Source organism: Anoplopoma fimbria, chromosome 13 (assembly GCF_027596085.1).
Source record: "Anoplopoma fimbria isolate UVic2021 breed Golden Eagle Sablefish chromosome 13, Afim_UVic_2022, whole genome shotgun sequence".
Lineage (NCBI taxonomy): Eukaryota > Metazoa > Chordata > Actinopteri > Perciformes > Anoplopomatidae > Anoplopoma > Anoplopoma fimbria.
In genome coordinates, this window is record NC_072461.1 from 25,795,062 (window position 1) to 25,808,613 (window position 13,552).

The window sequence follows — 13,552 nt, forward strand, 5'->3', positions numbered from 1 at the left end:
AAACACAGGAGTTGCTGGCCTATCGCTGCCTCCATTGAATTTGTTTGTTTGTGTTATTGTGTGAATTTGGTGAATCCGAATTGACCCTTTAAAACAAAACACAATGTCACAAATGAACACAAACAACTAACCAATGAGACAGCCAACTGTTCAGCATGATACAATTACTGTTTTGTGGCTTTGAAGAGAGCATGACGGCAGGATAAAGTGGTGAAAATGTTCTAAATATAGAGTACAATTAAACTTATATTGATTCTTTTAGGTCTACAGCAGTACGTTTCTTTGCTCCTGTATCTGTTTCTCCAAACTTGGGGCTTGTCGACAGTCATCTACTGTCTACATCTACTAAAAAAATGCTTCTTCATGACATTTTGCTTATACAGATCTGTTTGTCTCCAAACATAAAGTTTTGGGAGCTTTAATCCAGTGTGAGGATGCTCTCCATTTTTTCCTTTAGTGACAAACTTACCTTTTCTATACTCACTGAATGTTGACGTGTGTTTGTTTCAGCTGTTTAAGAAGCCCCACCCTCCTAAACGGGTACGCGGTAAAGCCAACGGTGACGTAACGAGCGTTCCTCCGAGCTCCAACAGCGACAAGATCTTCTTCCATCACCTGGACAATCTCAGACCTTCTCTAGCACCAGTCAAAGGTACAAGTACACACATATACTCTTACTCTTTGTGTTTTGTGTTAAATCTATTGCAGTCTAAGGACCAGTTAAGCCCCAAACCATCCTCTTACTGAAACCCTCACAGCACCACACTCTTTTCATCTACCAAAGGTGCATAAGTCCCTTCAGACTCGGCACTCACATATTTCTTTGTCCCGTGTCCAGAGCTGAAGGAGCCCGTGGGACAGATCATGTGCACCGACAAGGGCATCCTTGCGGTGGAGCAAAACAAAGTTCTGGTTCCCCCCACATGGAGCAAGACCTTCGCCTGGGGCTACGCCGACCTCAGCTGCCGTCTGGCTAACTACGAATCTGACAAGGTAACATTTATTATAACAGAAACACTGTTTCTTAGAGATTTCAACTTCTCAAACACGCTCCTTTTTAACTTATTCATGCTCTATGTTCTGGACGATTTGGTTAAAATTTGTATTTATTTAAATTTCATCCTCCAGAGTGACTTGTTAATGATTTTAGGAGAGATTTCTACTTTGTGAAAACATGGACTAAAGACAATGTCTCCCCCTGCTGGTTTTGAATAAAAATGCACTTTCCTAACTGGCCCCCTTAGTTTTTCACAGTAGCAGCCATTACATAAGACTTAAGCTCTTATTTTTACTTAATGTGGAGAATGTGAACTTTTTTTTTTTTTTACCCTCACTGCATAAATCAGGCCTTCCTTAAAAACATGGCTGATTAGGAATACTGTTTTTAAATGAAAGAATTTTAAAAACGCTGCAGTGAGCAGTGCTTTTATTTTACTCCAAGGATTATATTTTCATTCTGTATTTGAAATGTAGTTTATCTGCAGGTTTAAAAGGATGCTTAACATTTTTGAATGGGTTGAAAATACATAATTTTATTTTACATCCAATGAAAATAAAATGAAAGTGTTTGTATATACGACTTCAGTTCATTCAGATCATCATTTTACCTTTCATTAAAACATTTTTTTGTAAATATCTGGAAAAACGTATCAGTTTATCAGGATCAGTTTAAAAGGGTTGGTTGTTGAAAGACGAAGTTGATGCTCAACATTTTTCCACATCCTTGACCAATCTCCAACCCTCTGATCTGGTCTCAGGCGTTGGTGGTGTACGAGTGTCTGTCGGAGTGGGGTCAGATCCTCTGTGCCATCTGTCCAAACCTGAAGCTGGTCATCACCGGCGGCACCAGCACCGCCATCTGTGTGTGGGAGACGGGAACCTCCAAAGAGAGGGCCAAGGCCCTGACGCTCAAACAGGTACAAAAAACACCAACAAACAGAGTCTGTGTCTGAAGTATTAAAGATAGTTGAGTCTGATCTAATGTTTTTGTCCCGGCTGTTTCTTCGTAGGCATTACTGGGCCACACGGACGCCGTAACGTGTCTGACGGCGTCCTCGGCGTACCACATCGTTGTCAGCGGCTCGCGGGATCGAACCTGCATCATCTGGGACCTCAACAAGCTTTCCTTCGTCACGCAGCTCCGAGGACACCGGGCGCCCGTCTCTGCTCTGTGCATCAACGAACTGACGGTGAGTTCAAAGTTCTCCTCTGATGCTCTGGAAATAAATGTACTTTTACTCCAGGACAATAAAATATGAGCTGATAAACAAACATTTTGTGTGTGTGTGTGTGTGTGTGTGTGTGTGTGTGCGTGTGTGTGTGTGTGTGTGCGTGTGCAGGGGGACATCGTGTCGTGTGCAGGAACCTACATTCACGTGTGGAGCATCAACGGCAGCCCCATCGCCAGCGCCAACACCTTCACGGGGCGGAGCCAGCAGATCCTGTGCTGCTGCGTGTCGGAGATGAACGAGTGGGACACGCAGAACGTCATCGTCACCGGACACTCGGACGGCGTTGTCAGGGTAACCATGGACACTCTTGTCTCTCTGGATATCAGCTATATCACTGTGGGCCTAAACGGACCATGGTTTGTGAAAGCACCCTTAGTTTAACCCAACTTTGTGTAATTAAACCTGTTTAAACTTAATTATTTCTTGTAGTTTTGGAGAATGGAGTTCCTCCAAGTCCCAGAAACCCCTGCTCCAGAGCCGGTAGAGCCAGATGTGCCTGAATGCTGTGGTGATGAGAAGATCGGTGAGTCCTGATGGGGAAAAAATTAAAAACTGTTTATATTTTATTGAAGGATTTTGCACAATGAACTCTGTATAGAAATCCGGTAAAAAATAGTTTCTGTTGGTGTCTCAGAGGGCGGCGAGAGTCACAACGGGGACGAGGACAGCAGCGAGTCGGACGGAGACGAGCCCAGTCTGAGTCAGGAGCCCAAAGCACCACACAACCCCTCAACGGGTGGAGGAAGCCAACCGGGCAGCACCGTCCACAGACCCAGAGGTACGAAACCACAGTAACTAAACCAATAAATAGTAGTGGGGATAGAAGTATGATCTCTGAATTACAGTCACTTGAGGAAGTCAAACTTTCTCGAAAATGTGAATTTCAAAATAAGCAGAAACAAATTAAAAACACAGATGCATTTAACTCGTCACGTTTTTTGAATCACAGCTGAATTTGTCCAACATTATACAAAAGTTTCTCTTTATTTGTCATTCCACCCACAAAGAAATCATTTATTTGCTTTGTTTTTTAATTGTCTTTTACTGTTTCTGTTTTTACCATGTTACGTACCTTTGAGAACCTTTTAAACCCTCATATGTTATTAATGCATCATTTTCTGTTAGTTTAAATATGTAGAATGCACATACAAATAGAATAGGAGCAGAAAAAGACATTTAACTGTTTTCAATAGTCATGTGAATAATAATACAAAGGAAAATGACGATTGTTGTCAGTTGCTTTGGTGACAACAGCATCAGTGGGGCCCTAAAGGGACGGCTGGCGGGTTATTTATCACATATTTTGTTTACCGTTTACTCTTGACTTCCCTTTCTCCCCTCACTCCCTGCTCACGTTCACCTCCCTCCCTCTGAATTCCCTCTCAGGTCCTTCGGCTCGCACCGGAGCGTCGTGGTCGATGGACAGCAGCTCTGACGACTCTCACCGCTGGTCGGACAGCCTCAGCATCGACGAGAAGGACGGCTTCGTGTTCGTCAACTACTCCGAGGGGCAAACTAAGGTCCCCCACCCAAACCCCAACCACCACCCCCATCCTCACTCCCACTCCCACCACCACCACCACCACCACCCTCACTCGGCTCATCCAGGCCACGGCTCCGGGACACAGCCCTCCACCATGGACGCACGGACCTACAACCAGCTCAGGGCCGGTGGGTGTACGGAGATCAGATATTTGATTTTCTCTGATCATAGAAAGAAACAAAAACCTATAAAGTAAGCAGACATTGTGTTAAATATGTTCATTTCTTTGTGTCCTCAGGCTACAGGTGGGAGCGCCAGCTGGTGTTCCGGAGTAAACTCACCATGCACACGGCGTTTGATCGCAAGGACAACGCTCAGCCCGCCGAGATCACGTCGCTCGCCATCTCCAAGTAAGAGAGCAGCGTGTCTGGCACCAAACCGACAAAGAGGAATTCTTTATTGTTGTAAATTTGTATTTTTTTATTTGTCTTTTAGTTTATTTTTTATCATATTGTTTGGTTTAATTGGTTTTATCAGGGTTTAACTCTTACATTAGTTTGTCTTGCACTTTGTTAACTCTATTAAAGTGTTTAAAAAGTTATTATTATTATTCTAATTATTCTACATACTGTGATCTCCTTTTAAATAAATGGTAGATGTGAGGGACGTACTGTAGCTGCCATATTGCCAAAACTCTTACTGCACACTATTGAACATAAACCATAAAAATCTTAAAAGGCCGTCCTTGCTGATTTGTCGTCCCCCCCCCTCTATCGTGGTCTCTTCAGGGACCACAGTAAGATCCTGGTGGGCGACGGCCGCGGTCGGGTCTTCAGCTGGTCGGTGAGCGACCAGCCGGGCCGTTCGGCGGCCGACCACTGGGTGAAGGACGAGGTGGTGGACAGCTGCTCCGGCTGCACCGTCCGGTTCTCCCTCACCGAGCGGCGCCACCACTGCAGGAACTGTGGGCAGCTCTTCTGCCAGAAGTGAGTCGGCCACAGCAGCACAGCAGCACTCTGCTGCAGGGAAACCTTCACTTACTGAGGACGTGCAGCTGCATGTTTCTGATGTTTTTACTGTCGCTCATTGTCACAAAAGAGAGTGGCAGAACAAAATGTATTTGCAGGTTTTGTTTACATTGTATTCAGCATTAATTAACCGTTTGCTAACATTTCTTATTCTAAGACAAAATAAGCAATTTAAGAGAGATTGTTTTATTGAGTATGATTAATGATGGATTCATTATTAACAGTAAGATCTGTTGACATTAATAGCTGTGTATGCTAATACAAACTGGCTTTGGAAATAAGTTTATGTAATGAGATAATCAATTTTAGATTTTTAATAGTTTTTAAAAAGTTTCTAAAACATGTTTTTGCTGTTATATAATGTATTGCCAAAAGAAGACATTTTTTTTAAAGAAAATCTTTAATTGTTTTGAAATTTTTCATTTCTTTAAGATACTAAATCAAATTTTGGTGAAAATGTCTCATTATTTTCAGGTGCTAACTAATTATTTGTATATACATTATGACTGTTTCTCAATATTTTGAGATACTATGTCATTTTTTGAGAAAGTTTTCATCATAAATGATTTACAGGATATTTCTTTTCTCATCACATTGTCAGAAATGAGCTTCCATACCTGTTACATCCTGAATGTCGTACCTCCTACGCTTTAAAAACAAATGTCTCCTTCTTTCACGTCTTCCAGGTGCAGTCGCTTCCAGTCGGAGATCAAGAGGCTGAAGATCTCGTCTCCGGTGCGAGTTTGTCAGAACTGTTACTACAACCTCCAACACGAGCGGAGCGCCGAGGACGGCGGCAGAAACTGAGCTCCGCCTCCAACCGGAAGAAACCCCACCTCCTGCTGAGGACGCCGACCTGAGGAGCATTTCCTTCTCGTTCCCTCAAAACCTCCCACGACTCCCAAAATGCCCCCCCCCCCTCCCCTTTACCCTCTCGTACGTCCAGTAAACACATGAACTGTAACACACTGACTCAGTGAAGGAGAGGAAACGAGGAAATGTTGAAAGGAAATGTAAAAAAAAAAGAGAAAACCCCTCAACCACCACTTTTACCACCTGCACCACCCGGAGGAAAAAAAAAAAGCAAAAACCACCGTCGATGCTTCAATCAACCAAACCGCCATTTTTGCTTTGAGATCAAGAAAACAGGAAAACACCTTTCACCACAAGACTTCTCAAACTTGTTAATATTGTAAATACTTACCATGGCCTTTTTAATTTTACGAGGAACAAACACAGAACAAAAAAAATAAGGTCAATAAGATAAAAAACAAATTGCCTGTAACATAGCGATGTGACTAACCACTCCTGGCTTTAAAAAACAAACTAAAAATTGATTGTGTGTAGTCACGAGTCACGAGTCACGGCGAGTCCAGAGGAAGAGATATGAATGTCAATAATTAATGTCCGTGGGTCGACTTCACTCGTGGGTCTAGTTATGCAAAATGACTTATTTTTGTTTTCATTTCCTGATCATTTTTTTGTTGTCGTCGTTGTTGTTTACAATGTTTATTTTTTCGTGAGTGTTGCCCACAGCGTCAAGCCATCACCACCACAGAGAGATTTATGATCGGATTGTTTTTTGCCAATTTTTTTTAATGTATCAATTATGATAACTTTTTTTTTTTTTTTTTTTTTTAAATCATCTATTCTGTCCTTTATATTATTTCACATTTTTGGAGATTTTTTTCTTCTCGTTGTTGCTGCTGTCTGAAGACTGGACACATTATCATTCTAGATTTTATTTGAATTGTATTTTTTTAAAAACCATATCACTCCGTTTGTTTCAAGATGAGAGAGAAATCATGATGAGTTCATCATATGCGGAAAAATAATCTGGATTAGTTACTTTATGTTGCTGCACATTTGTTTCTCCGTCATGTCTTTTTGTTGTCGCCTCGTTTAGTTACTTTATTACTGTAAAGCGTCAAAGCGGCATTTTCAGAATGCACACTAAAAAGGGACTCTTTGTGTATATTTGTGTATTTTTTATTTTTTTCTTGTTGGTTTCTATTCAGGTTTGTTCGCTCTGACACTCTGGATTTATTCCAGCAGATGAGTCACTCACACACTTTATCCTCAGTCCTTTAATGATGACGTTAAACAGCAGCAGCAGCAGCTTTCAAAGAGTCTGTGCAGGAAAAGAAAGATTATTAGAGACACAGGAGAAGATGTAAATATTCATTTGAAGTGTTTATTCACACTTTATGAAATTCCCTCAAACAGGACAAAATCGTAGCTCAGATTTCAAGGTATCTGGAGGGGTTTTATTCTAAAACGATAAATGTTTTAGCTTTTATTTTTCTTTGTCTTGGTCCGTAGATTTGGAGTGAGCATTAAATCCACATCATGGTTCCACATTTCATTAATGAAATATCCTGTTTTTGCTAATAACCAATTAAATTCATTAATGATTTCAGCTAAATGAGATCAATCAGACTGAAATGACTTGAATTCGATAAGGTGTTTTTTTGTGTATTTATCCTGAGTTCAGTTGGCTAAACATGTATTTAGTAGATTTACATTTTTGGTAAGATGACACTGTTTTTGGGGGGTTTTTTTGGTCAAAGATGGGTCAAAGGAATTACCTGTGTATAAATTTATCAGGTTTAATTTGTGCCAAAAAAATCTGGTTTTGCACATTAATCAATGTTCACTGTTATTTATTATTCCATTTTAGAGTCGTCTTATAAATTCATATTGGAACAGACAAAATAAGACATGGACCGAGAGAAAAAAAACAAAGACCAAAAAAAAGAAAACATTCATAATTAAATCATTTTGTAGTCAGAAAGACAGATGAGTAACTAAAATGATCACAAATCTTGGTGGGCAGATTGCAGAGATAATAACAAACAAATTCAGATTTATTAACATTCATTTGTTTGATCAGCATCTTTAAAATCATTATGATGCCAAAACATTTGTGAGAAATATTCAAATTCAAGCACAAATGTAACATCTGTCTGACTTACTGTCTAAAATCTTCAGCAAAGAGATCAATTAAACTCACTAATAGAATATTTAGTATGATCTATAAACAGTATACAACTAATTAATTTAGTCACAGATTGACCTCCATACACGGCTGCCATGTTGACCTGTTAACATCAGAGGGGTTTCATATGTTTCTCTACAGTTTGCCGTTGATAATTCATAATTTATCACCATTAAGCTCACGTTTATTCTGCTGAAAGGCTGCTTCTGCTGCTGGTTTAACAGTTGGACATTAAGAAAGTATTTTTATGTAAAGTCTGTACATGTTTATCTTCTCCCTCCTCTCTCATCACACATGTTTTTTTTGTTGGTGTGGTTCTGTGGGCAACAAATGTGCATTCAAGTGCTGCTTTCCTTCTTTTCCAGAAAGAACTGTCTCCTCTTTGTCTCCCACTACGTCTTCACCGAGTCCCAAACATGTAAAGAAAAAGGAAAACACTTAAATATTCACCCCCCACAGCTGCCAGATGTTATAAACAATAATAATAATGCACTCTCTTGTCATTGCCCTTATATCATTCTGCGTTTACGTACTGTAATCTAGCGTGCAATCATGCCATCTTTAGCTGAAAAAGGCCGAGTCGGCTTCTATCAATCAAGAGTTCCTTTGCACCTTCACGTGTACAAAAACACAAAAAAAACCAACGAAGAAGTCGAGAGGAATCACAGGATTTTATTGAATGCAGTTTTTACGTTGACGTTTTAACAGAAAGGTGAATTTCACAGCGGATAAAATGAACTGTACAAAGTATTTATGCAATTATAACTGATTTTAGATTTTTTTTTTAATGATTATTATTATTATTGCGATTTCAGCAAGTTTTGTTACTTGTTGCATGTCTATTAACACAGCTGACTTTCTGTGTCAGTGCATTGTACATGTTCTCAGCATTATTTTCTATTATTTTTGTCTGGGTTTTTTTTTTTGGGAGGCACTGTCTGATGCGTTGTCCCTAGCAACCGAGCGGTTTGTGTACAGAGCCGGAGATCGTGTCCCCGATTCTGGGCGGACTTTTGTACTCTTTATGGAAGAAAAAGATTAAGGACAAATGGAGAAGAAGAAGAAAGAGAAGAAAAAAAGAGAAACTCTTGGATTTATTTTGGTGGTCTTGTATTAGACTGCATTACTACAGTATCTGGTGTGCAATCTGTGATAGCTGAATGTTCCTTGTATATTTGTGTTCACTACATCCTACAAGAGTTTAAAAAAACAGTAGAGTAACTCCCGCTCCCCCTTACAGAAACAAAATGTTACAATAATGCAATAGATCTGGTACTTATTCTTTTTAATTTCATTTCAATAAATAATTGCTGTTTACCACCAAAAGACTGATTCAATTCTTTTATTTTTTTAAGTTGTCTCAATGATGTTTCAAGTCAATTTTTTTGTACATTTTGGGAACAAATTGTTAACTTCAGGTAAATAAAATAATCTGAAGTATAGAAAATATAAACATGAGGATCACAAATAGCTCGTTTAAGTTATTTATTTATCAACAAATCTGACGAATTTATAAAATGTATTTGTGAGTTACAAAATCAAATTAATTGGTAATTTATCAGTTATGGTTCATGTTTATTTAGGTTTTTATGAATATAAAGTTACCCATACTGTTATTTCAAAATATGTTAAACTATACTACAACATACTTTATAACTTAAACAGTTAGCTGCACAATTATTTAGTTTGGATAAATCCAAAAATGTATTTAAAATCAAAGGAAATACGCAGAAGTAATAGTGCAAATACAAAACACTGAAGTCGATAATGTGTTTGACAGTATAATCATTATTTGCATCATACATTTATGTTACAAGTATTATATTTATAGTTTAAATGGTTTTAAGTTGGGACTCTGGTTGTAGCCTACTGCAGCATGAAGCAGAGCTGGTCGATCAAGCATTGATTAGACTGGAGAGAGAGAGAGAGGCTTGTGAAGTTAAACAGAGAAACAGACTGAAACAGGAAGTTATGTGGCTTCTACTTCAAAATAAATCTCTCCTTTTTAAGAAAAAAGTAAAATAAATGTAACTACATTTTCTATTGTAGAAGCCACTTGGTGTTAATGGTACGTTTGTTGACACTTTCTAGTTTGATTATAATTTTTACTCAATGTATCTTATGGCTCTACAAATTATGCCAATTATACAGTAAACTCACAAATTAAAACATAATTTGTAGTACTATGGGAAAAATAATTAGTAATACTTTTAATTAAAATATTACTTATTATAAGATTGGATTATTGTACTGTGCAACAATGTGGAAGCAGCATTTTACTCTTGCAGTTGTTTGAACTGGAGTTTATTTAACAATATTAGGAAGTTTAATCTGCTTCTTGTGTTTTACAGGCTGATTATATTCTATATTCAGCAAAAGCTCTCAGATAGATTTAGTTTAGTAGAAAGCACAGTATTACCCCCTGATTGTAGTCAGTGGTGGAAATTAACTGATTACTTTTGCAAACTACTGCAGTACAATTTTGAAATATTGTACTTTACTTGAGTATTCCTGTCTTCCGTATACTTCTACTACACTACAATTCAGAGGGGAATAAAGATATTTTTACTCCACTACATTTATTTTACAGCTTTAGTTACCTTGAAATATGAGATTGATTATACAAAAACTTGAACAAATACATAATGATGTTTTATTAGGATAAGACCTTTTTGATCCCAGTGGAAATTAACAAACTACACATATATACTTTTTGTATTTCAGGATATTTTGACACTATACTTACTGAAGTATGTTTTTGTATGGAGGACTTTTAGTTCTTTCTAACAATACACTGTGGTAAAACTACTTTGAGTAGTACTTCTTCCATTAATACACGTAGTGGAGTCAACGTATATAAGAGATAAGATAAGATAAAATAATCCTTTATTAGTCCCGCAGCGGGGAAATTTACAGGATTACAGCAGCAGAGAGGATGATGCAAACAAGAGACATAGTAAAAAAAACAATCAAAAACAAGTATTATAAATAAGCAAATAAGCAATAAAAACAGTAAAGAATCCACAATAACTGAAATATTAAATATACAGACAGAATAACTATTATAACTATTATTACATAAAATGGAGTAACCTCAAAATTGAAGTGCAATACTCGAGTAAATGTATATAAATTCTTTACTTAGTTTGAACCACTAATGCACAGACAGCAAACTAAAGAAGAGTATTTTATTCAACTATACTTCAACATTTTATTTCATTTGGGAAAGATTTCAAAATCTAATACTATTTTGTATATTTATACTTTACCTTTAGTATTTCTTACGCATATTTTTAGTTATGTGTGAAATGCTTGACTAATGTAAGCGATTTCAGGAAAAGCTTTTACTGTGAAAGTATTTACATTTATTTTTCACAGCTTTAGTTAACTTGCAGAATCAGATTGATAATGAAAAAACTTGATCAACAAATACATAATGATGTTTTATTAGGATAAGCCCTTATTGATCACAGTGGAAATTCACAAGCTACACATATGTACTTTTTGTATTTTAGGATACTTTGACACTATACTTACTCAAGTACGTTTATGTATGGACGACACTACACTGTGGTATAACTACTTTACACTGTGGTATAACTACTTTACACTGTGGTATAACTACTTTACACTGTGGTATAACTACTTTATACAACACTAGTACTACTTCTTCCAATAATATATGTAGTGTAGTCAAAGTTTAAAGCACATAAAATGGAGTTACCTCAAAATTGTACTCAAGTAAATGTATACAAGTTCTTTACATACAGTACTAGTCAAAAGTTTGGACACACCTTCTCATTCAATGGTTTTTCTTTATTTTTATTTTTTTCTACATTGTAGATTAATATTAAAGACATCCAAACTATGAAGGAACACATATGGAATTATGTGGTAAACAAACAAATGCTCAACAAACCAGAATATGTTTTATATTTTAGATTCTTCAAATAGTTGAATGAGAAGGTGTGTCCAAACTTTTGACTGGTACTGTATAATAACAGCAGCATTTATTATAGTATTATAGTCTAATACTTAAAATGCTTAAAATGTAGTCCCTTATATTTTGTATATTTATACTTTACCTTTAGTATTTCTGACGCATACTGTATTTATGTGTGTGAAATTAATGACTTAATAAATACATAAATACATGTACAGTACCAATTTTTATATTTGGATTTTTTTTTTTACCACTAATACTTAAAATGTGTTCTGTTATATTCTGTTATATTTTGTTATATTCTGTTATATTTTGTTATATTCTGTTATATTTTGTTATATTCTGTTATATTTTTATATTTGGGAATTTTTTTGACCACTAATACTTAAAGTGTCATCTGCTGGTGATGTTTATATTTTGTATATTATTTATTTTTTATTACATAATACTTTATTTTATTTGGGAATTTTTTTGACCACTAATACTTAAAATGTGTTCTGTTATATTATTTTGTTATATTCTGTTATATTTTGTTATATTTCCTGTTATACTGTTATTTTGTTATATGTTATATTTTGTTATTTTTTATTTTGTTATAATTGTTATATTTATTTATATTTGAATTTTTTTTGACCACTAATACTTAAAATGTGTTCTGTTATATTTTGTTATATTCCTGTTATATTTTGTTATATTCTGTTATATTTTGTTATATTTTGTTATATTCTGTTATATTTTGTTATATTCTGTTATATTTTGTTATATTCTGTTATATTCTGTTACATTTGTTATATTTTTTATATAATGTTATATGTTCTGTTTATTTTGTTATATTCTGTTATATTTTGTTATATTTGTTATATGTTTATTTTGTTATTCTGTTATATTCTGTTATATTTGTTATATTCTGTTTATTCTGTTATTTTGTTATATTGTGTTATATTTTGTTATATTTTATATTCTGTTACATATTTTGTTATATTCTGTTATATTTTGTTATATTCTGTTATATTTTGTTATATTTTGTTATATTTTGTTATATTCTGTTATATTTGTTATATTCTGTTATATTTGTTATATTTTGTTATATTCTGTTATATTTTGTTATATTTTGTTATATTCTGTTATATTTTGTTATATTCTGTTATATTTGTTTATATTTTGTTATATTTGTTATATTTTGTTTATATTATATTTGTTATATTCTGTTATATTCTCTTATATTTGTTATATTCTGTTATATTTTGTTATATTCTCTTATATTTTATTATATTCTCTTATATTTTATTATATTCTGTTATATTCTGTTATATTTTTATATTCTGTTATATTTTATTTATATTCTTTTTTTTTTACCACTAATACATGAAATAAATGAATGGAAGCGATTTCACGTCACGCTTTTACTCTGAAAGCCCCCACCGGAACCGCGTGCTTTTACTTTGTAGCGCTTTCCGGTCGGTGGGCGTGGCTTGCAGCGAGGACTGCGGTGATAAACAAACACACGCAGCGGCTCCGCAGCATCAACCTGCCGACTTCCAGTAGCCGCTGACCGTCTCCCTGGACCGAGCTCCGGACTCAAACCCCCCACGTTAGAGAGCCAGGACTTTACCTGAAGTAATACAACCGGGTTTGTTCTCTCTCCCCCCCGTTCTCCCCCCCTTTCTCCCTCTCTCTTTCTCTCTCTTTCTCTCTTTCTCCCTCCGCGGAACATGACGGAGCTGAGGAAGCGAGGCGGAGACGGCGGCGGAGACCGGGACAGCACCGACAATATCAGCGACAAGGTACGGCGACACCGCATGCACACCTTCCCCCACCCTCTCCCCTCCCTATCTCACCCATTTAAAACAAAAAAAACCAAACAGGTTA

The 13,552-nt window shown here is 36.2% G+C and overlaps 2 protein-coding genes across 2 annotated transcripts in view; both read left to right on the forward strand.

Moving 5' to 3' along the window:
- Nucleotides 1-9,058, forward strand: part of wdfy3 (WD repeat and FYVE domain containing 3) — an 86,604-nt gene extending 77,546 nt beyond the window's left edge. Inside the window, exons 56-66 of the mRNA XM_054610292.1 lie at nucleotides 511-652; nucleotides 839-993; nucleotides 1,758-1,916; nucleotides 2,010-2,189; nucleotides 2,340-2,522; nucleotides 2,661-2,754; nucleotides 2,866-3,009; nucleotides 3,618-3,902; nucleotides 4,013-4,124; nucleotides 4,503-4,700; nucleotides 5,429-9,058. Of these exons, the coding sequence (XP_054466267.1) occupies nucleotides 511-652; nucleotides 839-993; nucleotides 1,758-1,916; nucleotides 2,010-2,189; nucleotides 2,340-2,522; nucleotides 2,661-2,754; nucleotides 2,866-3,009; nucleotides 3,618-3,902; nucleotides 4,013-4,124; nucleotides 4,503-4,700; nucleotides 5,429-5,549 (1,773 nt within the window). The 3' untranslated portion in view covers nucleotides 5,550-9,058. The remainder of the gene's footprint in view (nucleotides 1-510; nucleotides 653-838; nucleotides 994-1,757; nucleotides 1,917-2,009; nucleotides 2,190-2,339; nucleotides 2,523-2,660; nucleotides 2,755-2,865; nucleotides 3,010-3,617; nucleotides 3,903-4,012; nucleotides 4,125-4,502; nucleotides 4,701-5,428) is intronic.
- Nucleotides 9,059-13,235: 4,177 nt separating this feature from the next.
- The window catches only part of cds1 (CDP-diacylglycerol synthase (phosphatidate cytidylyltransferase) 1), a 31,439-nt gene continuing 31,122 nt past the window's right edge, over nucleotides 13,236-13,552 (forward strand). The window contains exon 1 of the mRNA XM_054610785.1: nucleotides 13,236-13,467. Coding sequence (XP_054466760.1) covers nucleotides 13,396-13,467 — 72 coding nt within the window. The 5' untranslated portion in view covers nucleotides 13,236-13,395. The remainder of the gene's footprint in view (nucleotides 13,468-13,552) is intronic.